This window comes from Chanodichthys erythropterus, chromosome 15 (genome assembly GCF_024489055.1).
Source record: "Chanodichthys erythropterus isolate Z2021 chromosome 15, ASM2448905v1, whole genome shotgun sequence".
NCBI lineage: Eukaryota > Metazoa > Chordata > Actinopteri > Cypriniformes > Xenocyprididae > Chanodichthys > Chanodichthys erythropterus.
Window position 1 is genome coordinate 33,482,034 of NC_090235.1, and position 26,370 is coordinate 33,508,403.

Here is a 26,370-nt window from a genome sequence, read left to right on the forward strand (position 1 = left end):
AATGATCATAATTGCCCAGGGAAAAAACAACAGCAGTCTGTTGCTGAGAATTTTTGGCTTTAATTTGACCACCACCAACGCATTTGCCTGATTTGATACTAATGCAATTTATGTCATGTTATTTCAATTATCAAGCCATCCCAGTATATTTTTGTTTATATAAAAAATCGGGTAGATTCAGCAATATAGTGGATGTATGATCTATATAACAATGTTATGATGAACTATATGCCTTTCTCTACTGACGTTCTAAGGTGTTTAAAGTGTTTCTAAGAGCCCATCCACACAGAGACGCGTTTAGCTGTAAACGTAAAAATTTTGTATCATATCGGCGTTTTGTCCAGACAGATCCGGCGTTTTGGAAGCCTGAAACCGCTTTTTTTTTAAAACCAGGTCCAAGAGTGGATAAATCTGAAAATGGCACCCTTGCATTTTCATGTGTACAGCCAATCCGTATATTTTGTGAAACGATTATATTATCACCCCACGTCTCGACCCCTCGACTCACATGCTTCAAGTCTTCTTCTCCATTTTTAGTGTATATAGGAAAAGGATAGGGATAGGGAAAGCTCTGGCTTCATGTGGATGTGGCCTAAGGATACTGATTTTAAGAAGAAGGTCACTCATCAAGATGGCCGAGTTTGCATTAGATGAGCTCGAGGAGAAACAAGAGAGTGATGAAGTTAAACAGTACTGTGCTGATCTATTAACATTTATTGAAAGACAAAGTAAAAGGTGTGGAAGGCAAGACAAAGAGTACCCATCAAAAGAGCAAAGAGTTTCGAAGGAAGGGCTGGAAAAATGCTTCTGTCTACAGATTCCCCATTCAAGAGCCGGCTAGAGCAAACTCGCTCACTGCCTGAGGTAACACTGCGAAGGGAGTTTAAAATTTGTGGGCAAATTGGGGAGAGTGGTCAGAGGGATAAATTGTCATATCTCAGTTTAGTCTACCAGATTGAGCTGGGAATAGAAAAAGGGCACACACAGACTGATCGCACCATCTGTCTGGAGCGTCATAGAGTGATTGGACACCTGGAACCCATCAAGACCATATACACGACACCTGTGCAAATGATAGAAAACGAGACAGCAGCTGAAATGAAGGACAGCACAGAGACAAAGTCCGGTGAAGCAAGTAGCATACCACAGCCAGATAATATAGGAGTGAGAAGACCCACTTCATGGGACCCTCCTGTCGATCTCCGCCATCTCTCAGAGGGACAGCAGGAGGCAGTATGGAGGAATGTGAGGCCTTTGCCTATGACAGTGATGATGTGGGTGCTATACCGTCTCTCAAGATGCATATCACCCTGCATGATACCAGCCCAGTGCAAAAGATCTACATGTCCATCCCAAAGCCTCTTCACAGTGAAGTTAAGGAATACCTGCAGGATCTTTTGAGAAGAGGGTGGATCACACCTTCCCGATCTCCTTATTCGTCACCGGTGGTATGTGTCCGCAAGAAGGACGGTAGTCTTTGTCTCTGCGTTGACTTCAGAGAACTCAACCATAAGTCAGTCCCCGACCGCCATCCGATACCAAGGATTCAGGATATGTTGGATGCTCTGAGTGGGAGCTCACGGTTCCTGGTCTTAGACCAGGATAAAGCGTACCACCAGGGATATCTGGATGAGGAGAGCCGCCCTCTCACAGCGTTCATCACACCCTGGGGGCTCTACGAATGGGTGCGCATACCCTTTGGCCTGAGTTCAGCGCCCGCAGAGTTTCAGAGGAGTATGGAGCACTGTTTGGCTGACCTGAGAGACACAATTTGCCTCCTGTACCTTGATGACAACCTGGTACACAGTCACAGCTTTGAGAAACACTTGGAGCACATCCGTCTTGTTCTCCAGCATTACAAGGAACATGGTGTGAAGTTGACTCCAAAGAAATGTGACCTGTTCAAATCGAGTGTGAGGTTTCTCAGCAAATTGGTGACAGGAGAGGGTTACACAATGGACCCTGCAGAGATGGCTCCAGTGATGGCTCTAAAAGAAAAGACACCTGCCACTTTTGGTGAGATACGCCAGATGCTTGGATTCCTCTCTTATTACAGATCTTTTATCCCCAACTTCTCCCGTGTGGCCCACCCACTGTATAACCTACTCGCTGCCCCAAGACCTGAAGAGCACCCTCCACACCTGACCATGAAGAGGCCAAGTAAAACAGGAAAGAAACATAATGGTCACTTACCATCACAGACACCCATACAGTGGACCAGCTCTCACCAGGAAGTGTTGAATCGGCTTGTAGATGCGCTCACAAAGCACCCTGTCCTTGGATATCCTGACTTCACCCAGCAGTTTGTATTACATTGTGACACATCCCAAGTTGGTCTGAGTGCGGTGCTATACCAGAGACAGCAGAGAAAGATGAGAGTGATCGCCTACGGCTCCTGTACCCTGAGCCCATCAGAGAAGAGGTTCCATCTGCACTCTGGAAAGCTAGAGTTTTTAGCATTAAAGTGGGCCATCTGCGAACGTTTCCGGGATTATCTTTACCACGCCCCATCGTTCGTGGTATATACATATAACAACCCACTGACGTATGCGCTCACTACCACGAAACTCAATGCAACAGGACACAGATGGGTGGCGGAGCTGGCCAATTATAACTTTTCTATTTGGTATCGCCCAGGCAAGAGCAACTCCGATGCAGATGGGTTGTCATGGATGCCGTTGAATATTGAGGACTACATGCATAGCTGTGCGACTGAGGCCAGTCAAGATGTAATCAGTGCATCTATGGAGAGGGTCGTTGCGGAGAGGAGTCAGTGCTTTGAGCCTGGTGAAAGACAGTGAGACCAGCCACCCTCTCACCCCAGATCAAATCCGCAAAGCTCAAGAAGAGGATGAAATTCTGTCAAGAGTTCTCTGGTACAAGTCACAGAGTAGGAGGCCAAGTAGAACTGAAGTGAAAGCAGAGAACCCTGCAGTGGCCATACTGCTGAGACAGTGGCTAAAGATTCATGTGGATCAGGATGGTGTTCTGTGCTGTAGAACTTCCCGTCGAGAACAACTGCTGCTCCCCAAAGTTTATCATCCGCTGGTCTTTAAAGAGCTGCACCAGGACATGGGTCATTTGGGGGTCGAAAGGACACTCGACCTTGTTCAAGAACGGTTTTACTGGCCACAGATGAGTAAAGACGTTGAACATTTTGTCACCAGATTTTGTGAATGTCTCAAGAAGAGGAAGCCGAATAAGCATACACATGCACCTCTGATACCAATCCAGACCACCTATCCATTCCAGCTCATCTCCATAGACTTTCTGCATTTGGAGAAATATAAGCATGGGTACGAGTATATATTTGTGGTCATGGACCATTTTACGAGGTTCGCGCAGGCCTACGCAACAAGGAACAAAGTGGCCAAAACTGTAGCTGACAAGATTTTCAATGGCTTTGCTCTGAAGTTTGGGTTCCCAAGCAGACTACATTACGATATGGGCAAAGAGTTTGAGAACAGACTGATGGCCAGCTTGAAGAAACTCTCTGGCATCCAGGGCTCGCACACGACACCATACCACCCCCAGGGTACGGGCAGGTGGAGAGGTTTAACCGTACCCTGTTGTCCATGCTGCGCAGCCTGGAGAACAAGGAGAAGGAAAATTGGAAGGAGTCCCTTGCTAAAGTTGTCCACACGTACAACTGCACAAAGAATGAGGCAACCGGTTATGCGCCCTATTACCTCATCTTTGGACGTTCTCCTCGCCTGCCCATTGATCTGTTGTTCAGACTTGGAAAAGATGAGTCCCATGACTCATTTGATGACTATGTGAGCAGTTGGAAAAAGAGGATGCAAGAGGCATATCAGATTGCAGCTAAAACGGCTGTTAAGGGAGCAGCTCATGGAAAGGTCTTCTACGACAGGAAAGTTCAGGGAAGAGACCTCCAACCAGGCAACAGAGTTCTCCTCAGAAACCTCACCCCCAGAGGCCAGGAAAAATTCTGCCCTACTGGGAGGATCAAGTGTATAAAATGAAGAAGAGAAAAGCGGATGGCAGTCCCATTTATGTGATCGGCCAAGAAAACGGAAAAGGGAGGGACAGAGTGGTTCACAGAAATCTCCTGCTGCCCTGTGACTTCTTACCCCCTAACCAGCCACCAGCAGAGACTGTTCAGCACCAGAAAAACTCCCTGGGCTCATCAAAGGAAAGAATCAAACCTCGTCAACAGCAACGACAGCAGTCAGAACAGAGTGACACCTCCGGCGACGAATACAGCGGCACCTACCATTGGCATCTCAGACCTGGCAGAGGGAGAAGGCAGAGATGGACTCTACTGAATCCTCTGGCAGAGTCTTTCCAGCCTCAGCAGAGTTCTCAGCATCATGAAGAGGATGTGCCACTACAAAGTGAAGAGGATGTGCCACTACTAAGGGAAGAGGATGTGCCACTACTAAGCGAAGAGGATGTGACACTACAACCTCAGAGACCTGATTTGAACCCTGATAGGCCTGAGTGTGGTGAGTTAGGGGTAGACCCTCTGATCCAGACACAAGGAGAGCAATAGACAGTAAGACAGCGACCCCCAAAGACTGAGACATCAGCCTGCTGTACTGAGTTATGATACACTGGGTCAACCGTCCTTGGTACAAAGAAACTGTAAGGTAACAGAGACTCAGGTAACACAGACCAAGGGTTACTGGAGGCCTTGGATGGCCGAAGTGTTTTGAGCAAATGCTTTAGTTGTTCCCGGGAATGTCAGGAGACATTTAGTTTTGTGGGGGAGAGTGTGGCACTAGTGTAAAGAAAAGACATAAATGGAAGACCCCCCCCTCCCCCATTTAAAATTTGAGTGTTATATATTTCCAAACCACAAGGGGGAGCTCTCGCCACGCGTAATACAGCAATTAATGCGAGATGAGCAGATAGCTAACACACAGATTTGATACGCTCCATATGTGGTTGACTTTATCTTTTTACTTCTTTCCTTGAAGAATTGAATGCAAAACAAGCATATTAAATGTGTTGCACCAGAAACGATGCTTGCTCCTTTCTATATGTTTAACATTTACCTCAGTAAGTTGAACAAGTGGATCTCTAAGCTTGTGCCATTGAATGGATATTTCATTCACATGAAGTGGGTGGCTGGTGGGAAGTGATTGTGTTTCCTTTCACAAACACATGAGGGCGACAGACATCGCTTTAATTTTAATAATTTTTGCACTAATATCAGAACCTTCATGTCATTTTTCAAAACTCCTAAAACTTTTTCCAGTTGCTTTGATACAATACACATAAACCTAAGATCAATTGATCATTGAACTAAAATCACCTGTTCAAAATGACAAAACTTAACATCACAGTATTACTATTTCAAAATGGAACTCACACATTACATCTGAGATGACTGTCTATTCATTTCATTACAATGATTTAACTATCAATTGATACAACTGTTCAAAATGATAAGTTGCATTAAACTATGCATTGCTGTATAGTTTTTCTGGAAACTGATATATTCCATATTTAGATCATGAATATTTAGGATAACAAGATCAATTGACACCAATTACAGAACATGACCCATTATCTATGGATGTAATATTTCCACTGGGACCACTGTTTATGGTCCCAGGCACCACTTTTACAGACCACATTTTCAGATTTGACATTACTGTATGCAAGATGGCCCTAATAATAAGTAATAGCTTTTGTGGTTTTAACAAGTTACTGCCAAATCATGACAGTGATTGGTGACTAGTATCCACTCAACATAGCGATAACATGGAGCCAGCAGTGGGGGGTGGAAGACAAGGAATTCATGGTGGTCAAAGCTGGCCAAGGCAAGGAGGAGAGGTCAGAATTGAATTGGCCAGAGGGTGACCATCAAGTACCTGGACAACGTGGAGCCAGTATCACCATGAATGCGTCTATATCGGAAGATTGTGTGGTAGGATGCAGACCTCGTATTCGGTCATATAATGCAGCTCTCCTTATAACCTTCCTTGATGAGCTAAATCTGGTCTATAGAGCTGATGGGATAATGTTTAGTTTCACCATGCTAAAATGGTGCAAGCATGGTTTCTGGCTCATCCTCAATGTATCACCCTATTTACTTCCATACTACCCTTTCCTTAAAGGGTTAGTCCATTTTCAAATAAAATTTTCCTGATAATTTACTCTCCTCCATGTCATCCAAGATATATTTCCTTTGATTTGATTATTTCATCAATAAATTTCAGATTTTGTTAAATGATTCTGCTATTCTCTCTAGTCAGTGATGTATGTATGTGTAGAACCATAATGAAACCTGCATCACATATTTTGTACAACATTATAATGATTATACTAACAACCACACATTGAAACTGTGAGTGGCTGATCTAAAGTACTTTTCCTATTATATTTCATGATAAATAAGTCATTTGGAAGAAGGATATTAAAGGATTAGTTCACTTTCAAATGAAAATTACCCCAAGCTTTACTCACCCTCAAGCCATCCTAGGTGTACATGACTTTCTTCTTTCAGATGAACATAATCAGAGTTATATTAATAAATATCCTGATGCAAAGCTTATAATGGCAGTGAACGGGACCAACAAGTATAAAGCTCAAGAAAGTGCATCCATCCAAAGCAAAACGTAATCATGGCTCCAGGGGGTTAATAAATGCCTTCTGAAGCGAAGAGATGCAATTGTACACTCAAATGTTTCCATGTACACTCTTTCATGGAAACAGTATTCCCTGGTGGCTGTGGCCTCTTGCAGCATGATAATGCGCCCTGCCACAAAGCAAAAAAGGTTCATGAATGGTCTGAGGAGCACAACAACGAGTTTGAGGTGTTGTATTGGCCTCCAAAATCCCCAGATCTCAATCTAATCGAGCAGCTGTGGGATGTTCTGAAACAAGTATGATCCATGGAGGACCCACCTCAAAACTTACAGGACTTAAAGGGTTAGTTCACCCAAAAATGAAAATTCTGTCACTTATTACTTACCCTCATGCCGTTCCACACCCATAAGACCTTCGTTAATCTTCGGAACACAAATTAGGATATTTTAGTTGAAATCCGATGGCTCCGTGAGGCCTTCATAGCCAGCAATGACATTTCCTCTCTCAAGATCCATAAAGGTACTAAAAACATATTTTGACACGCGATCTAAATCATCATTCAATACACTGATTCATTTATGTTCTGATGCTTCATGAAGCAGTGTTTTGAAATTGGCCATCACTAAATAAGTCGTTATTTTGTTTTGTTTTTTGGCGCACCAAAAATATACTTGCTGCTTTATAATATTTTTGTTTTTTACGTTTTGTTTTTAGTACCTTTATGGATCTTGAGAGAGGAAATGTCATTGCTCCCTATGGAGGCTTCACTGAGCCATTGGATTTCAACTAAAATATCTTAATTTGTGTTCCGAAGATTAACGAAGGTCTTACGGGTGTGGAACGGCATGAGGGTGAGTAATTAATAACAGAATTTTCATTTTTGGGTGAACTAACCCTTTAAAGGATCTGCTGCTAACATCTTGGTGCCAGATACCAAAGCACACCTTCAGGGGTCTAGTGGAGTCCATGCCTCGACAGGTCAGGGCTGTTTCGGCAGTAAAAAGGGGACCAACATAATATTAGGAAGGTAGTCATAATGTTATGCCTGATCGGTGTATTTAAACTTTGCTCAATTTCAGACATAGTTTGTAACAGATTTTACATCACAAAGTTACATTTAATATCCACAAACATTTATGTGAATCAAATGTAGCCTAATTCTAACAGCCTTTCAGGCAACTTAATGTAGTGAGAGTGCAGAGCTGATAGTGGGGATGAATAATTAACTGCAGCTCCCTGATCATGTGTCAATATCCTGCCTTCAGGCTCAGGTTCAAAGATTATATGCAAGTACAAACAAATCATGTTGAGCGCAGCAGTATAAAACCCTTTATTTAATGTCAGTCTTAATTGTAAGTCAGTCCTTCTAATAAGTTATTAGGTACATTACATACACTACACTGAGCACTGCTGGTAAGGCTGTGTTCATGCATTCAGTTCTGATGATCATGCATGATTTTAATGATTTTAAAATGATTCAAAGAGCAAGTTAGCAAGAACATCTGACAGAGTTCATCTGATCAATGCCCAAAACTTTGCTTATTGTATTATTAACCTAAACATTTTTACAATTTAAAAAAAAATTAAAAATCCTAGAAGTGTTTGTTTCCAGGTTTAGTTTTTAGACTTTTGGTCCCAACTGTATATTCACTGAATATTTAGAACAATCAAAAATGCACTTAATAATGATTGTTCCATGAAGTGCTTTCTCTCACATAAATATCTATGGGGAATCATAATCATAATCGATCAGAGACTGACTTTAACACCAAATCTAAATGACATTAACACCCATCTAACCTACTGCAAGTTAATTTGATTACCATGCAAATGTTGCTAATTATAAAAAATGCTTGTTTTAAATAAAAGTGCTGTCAAATAAATAAATATAAACATTCCAGCAATATGAAAATGGGTTTTTTCGCACTTTTTATTTGACCCATACATCACAATTTCACCATCTTCTTGGAAGACAACAGCATTTCTTTCCCTAATTATCATTCTTTTATTTTGGCCAAAAAGGGCATTGGTCCAATAGCAAAGCAGTACAGCACAAAGAGACCACAAGAAATCGTTACAAACAATAACGACATAGGAAGATTCACAATCATTTTCATGAGCCAGCTGTCTGTGCGTGCAGGTCCCACATCCTCAAACTTGCCCACAAAAAACAATAGTGGCATATACTGTAAATATGACTATAAGACTAACTGGAAGCAGTTGACACGACAGATGCCAGATGAAATTAATAAGATGTGGGACCATGACTCACATCAAGATTGTAAGACTGTGCCAAGTATACAGTATAAATTAAGTACCAATATGACCAATATAACGTGCTAGAGCATAACTTGCTGGAAATGTCAATGCTACAACCTCCAATGAACTCAATTGATAGACACTTGATGGAACAGCATGTACATGTGAACTATGCCGTATGGACTGATTCGGCTACTAGATGATGAATTTCGTGGTTGCTGCTCAAGTACTGAGCTAATTAAAAGCTCAGGGAAGGTTTGCATTGCTGATCACAGAAACACCAACATTTAGTGCATTATCAGAATAAAATGAGATGAAGTTCTGTGGTATAACGGGAATGTGTTGGGAGTTAGGCAGACATTTTCATTATTTCTTATTCTGTTAGTATGGTTGAATCTCAGGAAATTGTCAAGAATGTGTCTGGGTCATATTTCATTGAACAAATTAAAAGAAGGAAATTATATTTAACAAAATTAAGCCAATTTTTTCTTCCATTTTGACATTATTTTCATGACAATTTAGCACAATTATTATAGAAATGCAAAAAAACAACAAATGTAAATTGAAGTATTTAAATAATGGTGTGTGTTAAAATCACTGATTTGGATAAAATAATTTGGACAAAAACAATCTGTTGGTAAAACAATATTCATTATGTTAAATAGAATTGTGTTTAACTGTCATGAAAGTAATATCAAAATGCACAAAAAAAACAGTTTCATATTCCTAATGCAAAACGTGATTTCTTATGACCAAGACATGTTATCGTGAGATTCATCATCTTTTTACTGTAAATCTGTGGATTTTAAGATTGTTCAGTATTTCAGACTCTGGACCAAGGTTTGTACCCACAGCTCAAGTTCTGTTGTCAGAGAATAGAGGAATATGCTTAAATGGAAAAACACATTCGTACAGAAATTTATTGGCACAGTTCAACGCAATGGAACGTTTTTCAATCCCTGAATTTGGGAATGTTAAATGGAAATCAGAGCATTCCTGCAACACTGCTAAACCATACAAAACAAAGCAGTGTGCTTAATATAGAATCCAATATCTTGTTGGAAATTAGGGCATGTGTTTTTAAGGTACCAACACATTAAAATTGTTAGCCGACAAATACTTAACCATTTCCGAATTATTTATCAGTACTGTAGATGGGAACATATGAAGATCATCTATGCAAATTGGTAAATTGATTAAAGTTCTGGACCCAAAGTGATTCTTGTATTTCTTGGACTGTGGATTAGTTCAATCTGGAATAAACATGGGGTTGCTAACCAGATTAGTTGACCTAATTACTACACATCCAAGCGCTCTGATCTAAATGAGATTAAGACATATTAGTGGCGTTTAAGCGTCGGAACCAAAGAGGACACGAGAGGAAATAAACAAGATAATCAAAACAAAAGCACAAAGGAGTAAATGAGTGACCGTGTCTCAGATTGAGGGTAAATATTTTCGTGGTACAGAGTAAGTATGTGCTTTTCTGTAGATTTTTTTTTTTTTTGGCATGTGGCATGGCATTGAGACATATAAGGCAGGCACCGCCAGCGGAGCAGAGGGGAACAGGCAGGCCTCCCTTTGGGAATGTGGACATGGACCAGAGAAGGGAAGAGGATGTTGGATGCTACCAGGTTTGGCTCTCATGCAATCTTCAGAAACTGTTCCACTGTGTCTGCCTCCACTGCCTCAGAAAACATCTCATAGTTCTGAAAGAAAGAGAAACACACACAGTATCAATATTTATGTAGTTCTGAAACTAAATTAATCTGATAAAAAAAATAAATCAATAAATAAAATAAATATTTAATAAATAAACATAATGTATAAAAGGAATAAATTATATTTAAAGGGACAGTTCACCATAGAATGAAAATTCTGTCATCATTTACTCATTCTTATGTTGTTCCAAACCTGTATGAGTTTCTTCTGTAGAACATAAAAGAAGATATTTTAAAGAACTCTTTACAAAAACTTGATAGTTTTGGTTCCCATTGACTTTCATTGCACGGACTTGAAATGGAGGTCAATGGGAAACAAAACTATTTGGTTATCAACATTCTTAAAAATTTCTTCTTTTTTTGGTCAGAAGACGAAAGTCATACAGGTTTGGAACGACATGAGGGTGAATAAATTAGGGCTGCAATGATTAATCGCGATTAATCGTTTGCAAAATAAAAGTCTCTGTTTACATAATATATATATGTGTGTGTGTTCTGTGTATGATAATTATGTATATATAAATACACACACATACAGGTATAAAGTTTAGTATTATAAATACATGCATATATATATATATATATATATATATATATATATATATATATATATATATATATATATATATATATATATATATAAATATAAAATATTTCTTAAATGTATACATGAATGTGTGTGTATTTATATATACATAATTATTATACACAGAACACACACATATATATTACGTAAACACAGACTTTTATTTTGCAAACGATTCTGACATTATTCACTATAAATGTAATGCTTCATTGTTGCATTCAAGTTTGTGTTCAGGATTTCAGTACATAATGACTTCAATTTTGGTCTGTTAGTCTCACAAACCAATCAAATGGCTTCAAAAGACAAGTCCAGACTAGTTTTATGATACTTCTGTTTTGTTTTGGAACATTTCCAGTTCCCATTTAATATGGGAGAAAATGGCCAAAATATTGTTCAAAGATACACCTCAGAGCCACAGAAGAAAGCGATGAGGGTTTGAAAAGAGGGTGAGGAAAATAACAGAATTTTCACTTTTTTTTAGGGAACTGTTCCTTTAAAGTCCTATATTCAAACCAAAGCCAGTCCTCCTTACCCCACAGTACTGGTCTTCATTGAATATCTGAGGTGGGATTGCTGTGGGGTTGCCTGATTTATTCCTCATCTCATCCCGGACTGCACCGCCCACCGAGATGTCAATCAACTCATACTTGATGCTCTTACTGTCCAGAATACGCATAACCTCCGCCTGCTGAGACTTGACCTGAGAAACAAGGAGATCTGTCAAGGTCAAGCAGTAAACAACTGTACAGTCTCTTTCCTGGGCCTCTTTTGTTAAATAACTGAACCAGGCTGTTGTCTAATTTGCATTTTTCAAGCCACCACTAGAATTATTCAAATTTAGCTCAAGATTCAAGGATTGCTTCAAGAAAACAAATGACAAAAGATATACATGATAAACAGTCTTTTAGAATAGTGTTTCTTAATAATAATAATAATAATAATAACAATAATAATAACAACATGTCATTGAAATGGTGATAAAAATGTGAATGCATCTTTAAACTACTTCCTGAAAAGTCACATGATCATGTGAGAACATTATTGAGGAAGTTAATTTACTTTACTTCTCATCTGGTCTTTTTACCAACCAAAAAACAAATCATATACTGCATGAATAAGTGTAGGAAATGTATACTTTGCATTTAAAGGGTCAGTTCACCCAAAAATTAAAATTATGTCATTTATTACTCACCCTCATGCCATTCCACACCCGTAAGACCTTCTAATTAAGATATTTTAGTTGAAATCCAATGGCTCAGTGAGGCCTGCATAGGGAGCAATGACATTTCCTCTCTCAAGATCCATAAAGGTACTAAAAACACATCTAAATCAGTTCATGTAGGTACAGTGGTTCAATATTAATATTATAAAGCGATGAGAATATTTTTGGTGCGCCAAAAAAAAAAAAAGACTTATATAATGATGGCCGATTTCAAAACACTGCTTCAGGAAGCTTAGGAGCGTTATGAATCAGCGTATCGAATCATGATTCGGATCGCGTGATTAAACCGCCAAACAGCTGAAATCACGTGACTTTGGCGCTCCGAACAGCTGATTTGACACACTGATTCATTGCGCTCCGAGGCTTCCTGAAGCAGTGTTTTGAACTCAGCCATCACTAAATAAGTCTTTTTTTTTTTTTTTTTTAGGCGCACCAAAAATATTCTCATCGCTTTATAATATTAATATTGAACCACTGTACTCACATGAACTTATTTAAATATGTTTTTAGTACCTTTATGGATCTTGAGAGAGGAAATGTCATTGCTCCCTATGCAGGCTTCACGGAGCGATCGGATTTTAACATAAATATCTTAATTTGTGTTCCGAAGATTAACGAAGGTCTTACGGGTGTGAAACGGCATGAGGGTGAGTAATAAATGACAGAATTTTCATTTTTGGGTGAACTAACCCTTTAAACTACTTCCTGAAAAGTCACATGATCATGTGAGAACATTATTGAGGAAGTTAATTTACTTTACCAATTCAGGAAATGCATTAAAATGTAAAACATTAAAAACATTCTTCTCATCTGGTCTTTTTACCAAACAAATCAAATCATACACTGCATGAATAAGTGTAGGAAATGTGTACTTTGCTTTTAACAGCCAGTGGTTTCAATGCTGAGTTGATGATTAATAATGAAACGCTATGTGACAAGGCTGTATTTAGGAAGTTAGGTCATATCTGCAGCAAACCACACCTTAGGCAACTCACCAGTTAAAAACTAAACATTAACCTACATTAAAATGGAAAAATACTATTAGGGTTGATTGGGGGATTTTAATGCATATCTCATACATTAAATATGTCCACTATCTGCAATAGGTGACCCCGTATTTATAATTGGTATTCGATACACCTGTCTGCTGCAAACTGTCTGCTGTCTTGTTGTTATATAGTTTCATTAGCTTTTTTATTTGCTTGTGTTTTGTAAAGCACATCAAGCACTGGCTGCAAGAGCTAACATATCATTATTTGTTATTATTAGTAGCGTCTTGCATGTAAAATGTAACAAGCAAGTCATTAGCACGACGTGGTTGGCCATGTGATCCCAACATGGTGGCACCCATGAGGAGCGACCCACTCCATGTAAACTAAATCATTTTAATAACATTTCTCAAATGTGCTGCTCATTTAGTAATTTGCAAAACTTTAATAAGCAAAAATGACAGAGTATACTTTCAATGTTCTGCTTTTCACATAATTTGCAGGCCCGCGATTATAGAAATGCAGCAAAATCAGCCTTAAATCATAACACATTCTTTCTTTATTCATAACAGATGTGCACAGACTCAACAAAGCAACAATGTAGCTTGCAGAAGCTCAAGAATGCATCGTTTCAATCTGATATGTGCCGTTATGACGTGTACAAGATTTAAAGCGGACGTTTTTATTTACAAGCCATATCTAATGGGCGCTCGTGCAAAACAAATAGTTAATCAAGGTCAGACTTCATGTACCATTAGTGAAAGCCCAATTACATTCAACACAGTCAGACAACATGACTTCCGCTCTCAATGCGATGCACATCATTCCTTCAACATCATAACACATCCAGAATTTACAAATTACTACGTTTTGCAATCACTTAAAATGTTTGTGCGCTACAATAATGTCTTAGCAAGGCATTTATAAGCGTTCTACTGTTGCAATTGCGTTTAAATGTGGCTAGATGTATGTTGACGGAGCAGTTGGGTGTGTCTAGAAGCCTAATCCTCCATTTCAAATGTATTTAACTCTGCATTCCTCAAATGCATTGCTTACTTTCTGAGTCCACATGGCTATAGGTTTATTCTCACCTCTCTTGATGCAGTGACGGTGGTGTAATACAGTTTGATGCTCATAGTGGTGGATCGTAATGTCCCTTTGTGTTTCTGGAGGCGATCAGTTCCCGTTCTCTTGCTCTACAGCCGCCGTTTCACTACTGACACCCGCTATTCATTTATTTAAAGAGACAGCGCCTTATTTTTACACAAGGAAATGCAGTCTCATTTTGTCTTCCTCGTGAACATATGTGTAACCTTTCCATTGCACAATAGGTTCTTTATAGTGGAAAAAAAAGTTCTTTACATTATTGAAATGTTATTTAAACTAAGAAAAAAACGGTTCTTTTAAGAACGTTCTTCCCTTTTTATTATAATAAGCTGAATTCTTTAACAAAAGATCTCTATCATGATGGATGGATGGATGTGAACTCCTCAGGAGTTGAAGTCTCCTCTTTTTATCACTTAATCTTATATTTTGTAAGTTTTCTCAGTAGGGAACCATTTTAAAAAATTACCATGATTTTTGTTAACAACTGAATATTAAAAATAGCGATATACGTGAACAAAGAATTGATGTAGGCTAATAGGTAAACAGCATGCAAATATTTAGAATGGAGTAGATCAGTTAAACTCATAATGTAGTAAATTTGGTTTAAAGTTTTTGAAAATAATTCAATGCAAATGCCACCGCATTTGTACAATGACCCAAATAGCCAAAGTAGCAATTCTAAAAGAGGAAGTTCCTCCCTCAGATAAAGTTTATCAGTGTATTTGCAGTACAGAGTTTGCTCCAATCCAGTCACAGCCCTGCACCAATGCATCATAAATTTTCCAGGAAACTGTCAACGGTTTCCTGTTTTACAGTCCAAATGGGACATTCATGTTCTGCATAGATCTGCCTGTTTTCTGACCTTTACATATTTATGCTAGCAAAACTATTTTAATCTAACATAAAGCTGATCATTCAAAAGAAAACACAAGAGGGCAGTATAGCATCACTTTGAATGTTTAATCAAACCACATGACCATCACCAAACAAAGTGGCCTTTCTTTTATAAAATGCTCTAGTCAGGCCCAAACAGTTTGGAAAAATACACAGATGAATGCACTTACACATGTGATAGAAATGGGTTAAGAAAGTGCAGTATGTAGCATACTACTATTTAAAATGTGCATTATACATATATTTGTTAAACAGAAACAGCAAAAGTGTATACCACGCTGTTAAAAAAAAAAAAAATAAAATACAATCTGGAGAAAATCAGTAAAGGTACTGGCAATTTTCTGACAGGACATGTTCTGTTATAGTTTCCTTTAACCCTCACACACAATACAATACAATATAATACAATATACTGGTAAAACACCTGTGAATTAATTTGATTAATGTGTTTAATTAATTAACTTTTAGTCAAATCACAAACCTCCTGTAGTTCCCTTATAAACCCTCAGAGTTGTTTTGTTCATAATCCCCAGTTTGGGAAACCCAAATGTATACTATGCATAAGCAGTGAAGCCACAGTACCATTCAGTAATGTAACCACCATTGTTTGACCAGACTGCATTTTTTATACACCAAATTGCTGTGCGTAAAATTGTGACAACAACGTAGCAGTAGGTTTGATACTTCTTTTTTAATCATTGCATGCTACTTCATATACTGTAGTAGGCAGTATACACAGTGGAACATTATTTAGTTCTTTAATTAAGGACCCAATCGGGACAGCCAAATCACTGGGTGTCCTTTTTACATAAAGAGTGGAGGATAACTGTGAAAAGAGAACGACAGTTAGAAATTCTGATCTGGTCAAAGTAAATGTGCTTCTGTTTTGCATTCCCTTTAACATCCAGATAAAGTACACTGGTTTATACTGTAAGCAGGCACTGGTTTTCTTGACTTGTGCAATAAAATAAGGGACCAGTAAGTGCAATAATGCTACAAAGAAAATCGTTACACTGGTCATTCAAAGCAAATACAAGCAATCTCAGTAATACAATGCTACTGTTATTACAGACGTGTGTGATAAGAATCACTGAGGTCCATCTAAAATGCTCATTAAGGCACAGCAGTGATAATAATTGCATTGGGAATGCATTGGGAATACTGTCCATCGTAACAGGACATGTGCTGTAGAAAAATCTTATAATCGCTGATATGACAAAGTAGACATTTTGCTATTTTTATACTTGCCGTTAACTAATATGATTGATTTTATAACATTATTTTCTGTTGTTTAAAGCTGCAGTCTGTAAGTTTAACCTTTTTGTCGCCATCTCTGTTCGAAACCTGCAATTGCAGTTATTTGTAGAATTATCATCTTTACGTGGGTTGTGCATCGGCACGGCTCCTCAGCGCAGATGAATTTGTTTGCTATCAGTCACCACATCGGTGTGGATACTGTACTTTGCAATCGCAGACTGTAGTCTTGAAGTATGAATTTTCACCGGAAAATGTCATCTGAACAAGTAAGTAACATGTTTGCCACTTTTGTTTTGACCAACTGAGAAAAAAAGCCTCAGGCCTGCAATAAATCGCGCTGCCAATAGTGATTAAATCTAACAATCGCTCAGCTCGGATCACGTCAAACTGTGCAATTTATCATTACCGCTATACTTTATTCTCAAATTGTTAATGATAACAACATCAGCATTGCGTGACTATGTGTATTTAGAGTGTATTAGCATTACCTGTAGATTTCAATTTCCGAAGTCTTTTGCTTCTGACTACGGGTGAAAATATAGCCTACTAGCTGGGACACCTTCTTTCTGTTTACAGATGCGATGTAATGACGGCAGAAACCCACCAGTACAGATTTTATTATAAAACATTATTACAAGCTTACAAATCGGGCTAAGGTAAGGAGATAGTTTTGAAGTATATAACTGGCTGGTTATGGCTTTGGTTATATATTTAACCAAAAAAAGTAACGGACTGCAGCTTTAAAAAAAAGACAGCACTAAAAATCTCCTATGTAAAATCTACATACTTCAAGTAAAATCAGGCATTAAAACACCTTATTGTACTATAGAAAAGATCAACCAAACTTAAAATCCTGTTTGAATTGGAAAAAAAAAAAAATCTCTCTATGATCTCCGAAGTATCAGGCAAATCAAACCAATATGAAGTCTACACTTTTAACAAATATTTATATATCCTCTTTAAATACTGTATGCTGGTTAATTAGTCTTACTTGCTGGTGGTGTATAATAGAAGTAAGGTGCATCAATTAAAGGGTTAGTTCACCAAAAAGAAGAAAGCCGAAGAAAGCCATACAGGTTTAGAACCACATGAAGGTAAAAAAAATAATGACAGCATTTCAATATTTAGGTGAAATGTCCCTTTAACAAAAGCACAATTCAAAATACATTCAAGAATATTAAAGGGCAAATGTCATATCATTTCACCGAAAGATGCCGACCAATGGCAAGAGACACTTTGTCAGATTATAGTGTTACCCCTATCGCCATCTTTAGGCATTGGTCGGCACTTGTTTTCGCGATTGAACATGTTGATGGAACATCTGAGAAATTACATACTGTAATTTGGTGATTGTCCGTGTTGGTTTCATTGGTCAGTGCATTGTGAATTAGGGTGAATTGGGGTGGACAGGGGTGAACGGGTTGTCCAAACCTGCTCCTGGAGGGCCACTGTCCTGCAGAGTTTAGCTCCAACTTGACCCAACACACCTGCCTGGATGTGTATGCCTAGTAAGACCTTGACTAGCCTGTTCTTGTGTGTTTAATTGGGGTTAGTGGGTTTAGTGGCCCTCCAGAAGCAGGATCGGACACCCCTGCCTTAACATTAATGATGTTATCAGTTTACACATTGAGTATTTGCTCAAAGTTCAGTCTGTAAAACAAACATAGTCATAACCTGATCCCTAACTCTAATACTTTGCCTATCTCTAAAATCTGATTAGTTGATAGGAATGTTGTTACAGGACCAACAAGAATATTGATCCAGGAACGTTCTGCACGTTCCTGGATCAATATTCTTGTTGGTCCTGTAACAATCACTGTTACCTAATGGCTATAGTTCTTAAATAAACCTTTTCATCAGAAAATGCCCTTGTTTCCATTATAACAGTAATGCTCCTTGACAGCGCCCAAAGGATGACCTATTCTAGCCCTAACTATTCCTATTCTTTACTTAGTTTTCCCCCATAGCCAAACAATCTTTTTACTTTCACCAGCATACACAAGGCTATTAGAGCAGAGATGACAAATGTTAAAATATAGAGCAAAACAAAGAACGATGCCTCGCCATCAGCATGGAGATTCACATAGTAGTCTCTACGGTTGTGGTAGTCCAAAAATGAAGCATTGATCTGGCAGACTGTACACAGAGCAAGCAGCACATGAAATACTTGATGACCCTGACCTAAGAAGTCACAGTGACCTGGGAACCAGCGCTCGGGAATAGGCTGAGTGAAGAACAAAGCACTGGAAAGAAAGAATGCCACTTGGCCAAAGTGAAAGGGCAGAGCAGGACTACTTTTGGAATCGCCTCTTGCCCAGATGATAAAACGATGGAACACAGGACTGGTATCCCAACTGTAAGCTACGGCTGAAGGCACCACTTGGCCTACTTTACGAACCCAGGTAGGTAGGCTGTAATTGCGATACTTCCCGTAACAGCAGCCGAAGCAAGACAGGCAACACAAGAAGCTAGCAATAGGCATGAAAAAGCCTCGGACACGTGCATGCCAGCTTTCTTCAATAGCATAGTAGTAGTGTGCCACTGCGCTTCCATACTGATAAATTGACACTCCTACATAATCCAGGTAAAAGAAGGCGTAATGGCAGACTTCCGATTTTGCCGCCAACAGGTGGGCCACGGTGCTAAAGCTCATGTAGCCTGCTGACGACAAGAGAAGGATGAGAAGTGGCCAGGAATGAGGATCGTTCATGAAATCTATGGTCTCCGTAAACTGGGCAGTTCTCATGAGGATCACTAGTGCTCCGACTAGGTGCGTCCAAACATTTATAGTCTCGTTGTGCCGCTCTAAGAGCGACAGGAAGTAGTAGCGCCAGTTCTGGTGGAGTGCCCGGTAGCCAGAGTAAATGTAGCGTTCACGGAAAAATTGGGGCACCTCCGTGTCACGCAGGGTGTCGGTCTTGGAAGGCAGGGCCTCGGAGAGCATCTGGGGAACTCGCCTCACCTGCTGCAGATTAATGAAGAGACGGCCAATCTGCTCCATAACAATTGTCGCCATGGTAATCTCTGGAGTACCCGAGAATGGAAATTTACATTCCAGATTCCAAGAGCCACACAATAGTCCAGGCCAGAACCTATGACACACTGGCGTATCTGGGAAATCAAAAAAAAAAAAAAAAAACATTTACACCATTACAGTGTTCAAAACAATTGATGTAAAAAGAGAACACAAGGTTTTAATGTGATAAGAAAAACATGAAAGAATTGCAGGCATAGAATACCTGGATGAGCAGTCTGTTATACAGCATTGCTATTGACAACAGTCATTATTGGGGAATAACAGACCTTGGAATTTTGTGACTGACCAATCAGAATCAAGTATTTCAGAGAGCTGTGCAAGACAGGCTGCTCACTGCAGTCATGTGTGAGTGTGAAGTCCAGCTCCTCCTCTCCGGATGTAATTTAGGCATAATGGGTTGAGTTAAATGGTCCAACCACACCTAGATCCATAGAGGTGGAGCTGGACTAGTTCCAGCTCAACCCATGACGTCCAGAAAAGTGCATCTGCAGTGAGCACCACTTGCCATGTAATAACATAAGTACTTTAAATGGATAGTTGACAAATAAAATCTACAATAACATCATAGTTAACATGTACACATATTAGTAACTTTTTGCAGTTAATTTAAACTCCTGCAGAGACAAAATAATTTTTAAAATGCAAACATTCCAGCAGTCATTCAATTAACATCACCTAATTAATGTAAAATAAAAATTGTATTTTATATTAATTCACAGAAGAATTAGATAAAATAATTAAATAATGAAAATGTAACACCTAAAGCCTAAGGCTGTTTCTGCTATTCTTCATGTGAACTAACCAAGCTTTACACTTTCTTCATAAGAGGATGTTAGAATATCTTCATGGCTCATAGGCTCATAGGTCCTTTACATGCAATCTGTTAGCAATCACATCATGAGATTGCTTGTTCAGCATTTAAATAGTGTGGCTCAGTGTTTGCTGGTCCTGGTCCTCTGAAATCCTCCACCTTCCCCAGCTCCACCTGTCTAGATCTGCTATGGGATTTATATGTACCTATTCCAGTGGTGTGCAGTGGTGTTCTGAAATGAGGAGGCAAAGTCCTCACAGTTTTTTTTAATAAATCAAACGTAAAATCTGTTACACTTAACGTTGTCACATTTTCCTGGTTAAATACCATTACTTAACTTTAAGTAGAGTTTAAAGCTCTTATTATGAGTTAATGACTGTACTTCATGTTCATCCAAAACTGAAAATGCTGCCGTTTGCTCACCCTCAAGTTGTTCTGATAATATACTCACCCCCATGTCATCCAAGATGTTCATGTCTTTCTTCAGTCGAAAAGAAATTAAGGTTTTTGATGAAAACATTCCAGGATTTTTCTCCATATAGTGGACTTCAATGGCCTCCAAACGGTTGAAGGTCAAAATTACAGTTTCATTGCAGCTTCAAAACATTCTACACGATTCCAAACGAGACATAAGGGTCTTATCTAGGAGAAACCATCTCTCATTTTCATTTATACATTTTAACCATAAATGCTCATCTTGAACTAGCCTTCTTCGATTAGAATTCCGGCAGTGTAGACTCTGCTAAGTGTATTACTGCCCTCTACAGGTCAAAGTTTGAACTAAATTTTCATATACAATATGCTAGTGCAAGTATATAACAATTAGTTCAAACTTTGACCTGTGGAGGGCAGTAATTCACTTAGCAGTGTCTACACTGCTGGAATTCAAATAGAGAAGAAGAGAGCTAGTTCAAGAAGAGCATTTATGGTTAAAACGTATATAATTTTTAATTGTTGTAGAAAATGAGCGATGGTTTCTCTAGATAAGACCCTTATTCCTCGTCTGGGATCGTGTAGAATGTTTTGAAGCTGCAATAAAACTGACCTTCAACCATTTGGAGGCCATTAAAAGTCCACTATATGAAGAAAAGTCCTGGAATGTTTTCCTCAAAAACCTTAATTTCTTTTCGACTGAAGAGAGAAGAACACGGACATCTTGGATGACATGGGTGTGAGTAAATAATCAGGAAATTTTAATTTGAAAGTGAACGAATCCTTTAACTCCTTCATTTTGTTCATTCAGACTGATTCGCGAACGTGGAACGCACATGTAAACAAAAGGCAGGATTTATCTCGTGAACTAATCATATCTTATCATAACCTATTACATCCAATCATAGTGTGATGGAGGCATTGCCTCCTCTCATGTGACTTTACCCCATTCATTCTCAATTACCCGCCCACCAAACCCATCACATGCTTTAGGGGGTCTGTTAAAACTCTATGGGCTCAGAAGAGGCAAAAGATGTGGACTCCTGCTGTAACTTTACCTGCGGGTGTTGCTGTTGGACAGTGTTACTTTAGCAAAATGAGTGATTTATACACTTTTTAATGTCACATTTTGTAATTTTGCATTGTTTTATTTTTGTAATATGGATTATTTTCTCATCCAATTTCTTTGAGGAGAAATTGCCCCCACTGCCCCCCTTGCCTCTTCAGAGGAAATGCCCCTGCCTATTCATCAAATGAAATGCCTATTCATCCAGCAGCAACATATCTCTTTGTATCTAATGGCAGTATAAGTCCACCCTTGCGCTGCAGCTGCAGCCTACATAGTAGATAGTCCACCAAGACCAAATAAATTAGCACTGTCATATCCATTAACATGATAAAATGATTGTGAGAGTTGTCATGGTTGAAATAAAGACACACAGGAAACCACATTTGTGACACCCAATCCCTCTTAGTTCCTGTAGTCAAAGAGCTGAGAGGTTTGGTGAACGGAAGCATCTCTTTTAAGTTACCTACATAACTGTTCAGAGTTTAGAGTAACTTTAAGTGGAGTTTAAAGCTCTTATTATGAGATAATGACTGTACTTCATGTTCATCCAAAACTGAAAATGCTGCCTTTTGCTCACCCTCAAGTTGTTCAAACCTATGAAACAAAACAACAGTCTATGGTTTTATTTTATGAAAAGGTTTGCCTAAACATTCTGCTAAACCTCCTGTTAAGCTCCAAAAGGGCAGAAAAAAATACCACGTATAGGCTGCCACATAAAAAGAAAGCACATTTGATTTGGTTACTTTATTCCAACTTTTTTGAAGTCAACATTTTAACAATTTTGACTGGCGACAAAAATTGTTATTCACAGAAAACCTTTTCATCAAAATCTCATTCACACACACACACACACAGGTTTGTTTTGCTATCTTAGTGAGGACATTCCATAGACATAATGTTTTTTATGCTGTACAAACTGTACATTCTATCCCTCTACACTACCCCTAAACCTACCCATCACAGAAAACATTCTGCATTTTTACATTTTTAATAAAACATTGTTTAATATGTTTTTAAAGCCATTTTAAATATGAGGACTCATGAAATGTCCTCATATTTCATGTTTACGTCGTAATACCCATATCATAATACAAATTTGTGTCCTCATAAATCACAAAAACAAGCACACGCACACACACGTGTGTCCATATACCTACAGCTTCAGAATATTGTTGTAATATGCTAAATGAGTACTACTTTAGTACTACTAAACTACTTTATTTTTTGGTGCTTTATGGAGTTTAAAAATCTCCTTCTGAATGTTTAGAGTTCTCTGTTTGGAAAAGAGCTATACTAAACATCTTTTCTGTTCCACTGAAGGAAGAAAAAACAGGCCTAACACTTTACAATAAGATTAAATTAATTAATATTGGTTATGCATTATTATTCATGATAATAAGGTATGATTATCATTATTAATAAATGCTATTTATTGCTATTTATTGCTAGCATTGCTAGCTATATGCTAGTTCATAATACCTCACGTGTGGACATTGTTATGTGTAATATTGTAGCAACTTTAAAGGGTTAGTTCACCAAAAAATGAAAATAATGTCATTTGTTACTCACCCTCATGCCGCTCCACACCCGTCCCGTTTTTGGTGCGCCAAAAAAAACTAAATAACGACTTATACAGTGATGGCCAATTTTAAAACACTGCTTCAGGAAACTTCGGAGCGTTATGAATCAGCGTATCGAATCATGATTCGGATCGCGTGTCAAACCGCCTAACTGCTGAAATCACGTGACTTTGGCGCTCCGAACCGCTGATTCGACACGCTGATTCATTACGCTCTGAAGCTTACTGAAGCAGTGTTTTGACTCAAAACCTCACTGAGCCATCGAATTTCAACAAAAATATCTTAATTTGTGTTCCGAAGATTAACGAAGGTCTTACGGGTGTGGAACGCCATGAGGGTGAGTAATAAATTACATTATTTTAATTTTGGGGTGAACTAACCCTTTAAAGACCACATAGAACCATTTAAATAAAGTCTGTGATTTGTATTTGCAGTAAATGGAATTGAAAACTTAAAAGTAACCATCAAGGCCAAACATTAATAATCAGTCCACAAAGTCATGGTAAGCCTCGTCTTAAACTTGAACACATTTCCAGCTCTTCACTTGCTGCTGAAGAAAATCCTAAAGAGGAGATCAAACTTTGAGTTTGCATCCACTAGCTTATGCATCTTATTGTAAAGTGTTAGCCTACTACAAGTAGGCTAATAAGCGTTTGAAAAAGAAAAAAAAAACATAAGGGTGAGTAAATGATGACTTTCCATGTAACTAACCATTATATAAGACATAACATGCCGTTTTCTAGCAACAGGTAGTTAAGAAAGTTACTTGTTGATGGAAATCATATTTAGTTCTACATGCAATCATGGGTTCTTGCGGTAAAAAAAAGAAACATGTTGACACCAGTACGTATTCCAGCATTTCATTCATGCGTGAACAAGAGGCACAAACGGTGTTAATACTTTATGTGTTCTAAATTACAACCAAATGAAATCTAAGACACAACTCGGTTCATACGAGAGTTAATCAAGAGTGTAATGATAATTGTGAGATGCGCCACAGTGCAGCTCCTAAAACGAACACAGAATAGAAAAGCACAGAGGTCTGTATTTACCTTCTTTGTGGTCTTCCGCAAATCTGGCACCGCAAATAATTTCCGACTGGAAACTGACTGGATAATATGCGACTAGCTGTTGTCTTCCTTATATGTTTCTCGCTAGCCACGCCTTTTGTGTCGGCGGCACTGCGAGCTAAGGACGCAATAAGAACCCTGTCAGAGAACATATTAAGTCACATTGCTGTTTTGATGACGCATAAAAGATGTAAAAATAAATAAATAAATACTAAAGCAATAAAAAACGAAAGTAAGAAACGCGGCTGGTTAGATTATTGTTATTTATTAGCTGTATATTCCTATATTGTTGTGCTTTTTGTTTTTACTTCTATGTCTCTTCAGAAGATCCCTTCAAATGATGGCCTAACACATGCAGCCTAGATTCATTTTTTTGTTTACTGTCACAGCTGATTTCTCTTTCGAGAGATATCTTTCAGGTATTAGGGATATTTTGGCACAGTACACAGACAGGGCTTAGATTAAACCAGGATTAGGTTTTATAATTAGGACATTTTAAAGGATTAGTTCACTTTCAAATGAAAATTACCCCAAGCTTTACTCACCCTCAAGCCAGGTGATGTTCTGATGAACACAATCAGAGATATATTAATAAATTTATCCTGAGGCATCCGAGCTTTATAATGGCAGTGAGCGAGACCAACAGTATGAAGCTAAAGAAAGTGCCTCCATCCACATCCATCCATCATAAACATACTCCACACGGCTCCGAGGGGTTAATAAAGGCCTTCTGAAGTGAAGCAATGTGTTTGTGTAAGAAAAATATCCATATTTAACAAGTTATGAATTAAAATATATAGCTTCCGCCAGACCGCCTTCCATATTCAGCTTATGAAAAAAAACGGAACTGGGGCCGCATCAGTTAAGCTTTTTCCGTAAGTTGAATAGGGAAGGAGGACATAGCGTAAGCTTTTTGAACTGCGAGAGTTTTATACATAAAGTTGAATACGGAAGCCGGTCTGGCGGAAGCTATATATTTTACTTCATAACTTGTTAAATATGGATATTTTTCTTACACAAATGTATCGCTTCACTTCAGAAGGTCTTTATTAACCCCCCCTACACCCCCCCCCCCCCCCCCCCCAGAGCTGTATGGAGTATGTTTATGATGGATGGATGTGGATGGAGGAACTTTCTTGAGCTTCATACTCGTTGGTCTCGCTCAGTGCCATTACAAAGCTTGGATGCCTTAGGATATTAATATATCTCAACTTCTTTTCTTTTTTTTTTTTTTTATTTTTTTATTTAATTTTCATTTGAAAGTGAACTAATCCTTTAAGTAGCTTTTTAAAAATTTGCTTTGAAAAAAAAAACATTATTGGTGTGCATCTTGAGACAAAAACAATGGCACTGACATATTTTATGTCAGCGCAAGTGGATTTCAGTTAAAACAGCTCAAACATGCATTTTAGTCTTGGACTAGGCTTAAGTCTTGTCTGTGAAATCGGGGGATAATGTGTAACTTTAAAGACCCCACAAGACCCCTAATATACTTTAAATAGAGTCTGTTTTGCAGTATTGACTACAATGGCATTGAAAAAATTGTCTTAGAAAAAGCAAAAATTAATAATCAGTCTACAGAGTCATGGTAAGTCTTGTCTTGCACTGTCTGGTCTTGTCATACAGTATACAATCATTGAACATATAAAGTGATAAGATACTCTGAAGGTTCAAATTACATTGAAGATGTACACTGATCAGTCACAACATTAAAACCACTGACAGGTGAAGGGAACAACATTGATTATATCATTACAGTGGCACTTATCAAGGGATCA

At 38.5% G+C, this 26,370-nt stretch overlaps 2 protein-coding genes across 2 annotated transcripts; both read right to left on the reverse strand.

Annotated features, from left to right (window-relative positions):
- Window positions 1-9,886: 9,886 nt before the first annotated feature.
- On the reverse strand, window positions 9,887-14,581 carry sh3bgrl3 (SH3 domain binding glutamate-rich protein like 3). The gene is made up of 3 exons (XM_067411361.1): window positions 14,427-14,581; window positions 11,657-11,824; window positions 9,887-10,526 (listed from the first exon to the last, which is right to left on the reverse strand). Exons 1-3 carry the CDS (start codon window positions 14,469-14,471, stop codon window positions 10,461-10,463), a joined length of 279 nt encoding a protein of 92 aa, XP_067267462.1. The 5' UTR covers window positions 14,472-14,581; the 3' UTR covers window positions 9,887-10,460.
- An 811-nt stretch (window positions 14,582-15,392) lies between these two features.
- Window positions 15,393-24,677, reverse strand: paqr7a (progestin and adipoQ receptor family member VII, a). The gene is made up of 2 exons (XM_067412276.1): window positions 24,575-24,677; window positions 15,393-19,704 (listed from the first exon to the last, which is right to left on the reverse strand). Exon 2 carries the CDS (start codon window positions 19,607-19,609, stop codon window positions 18,533-18,535), a length of 1,077 nt encoding a protein of 358 aa, XP_067268377.1. The 5' UTR covers window positions 19,610-19,704; window positions 24,575-24,677; the 3' UTR covers window positions 15,393-18,532.
- Between the last annotated feature and the right edge of the window lie 1,693 nt (window positions 24,678-26,370).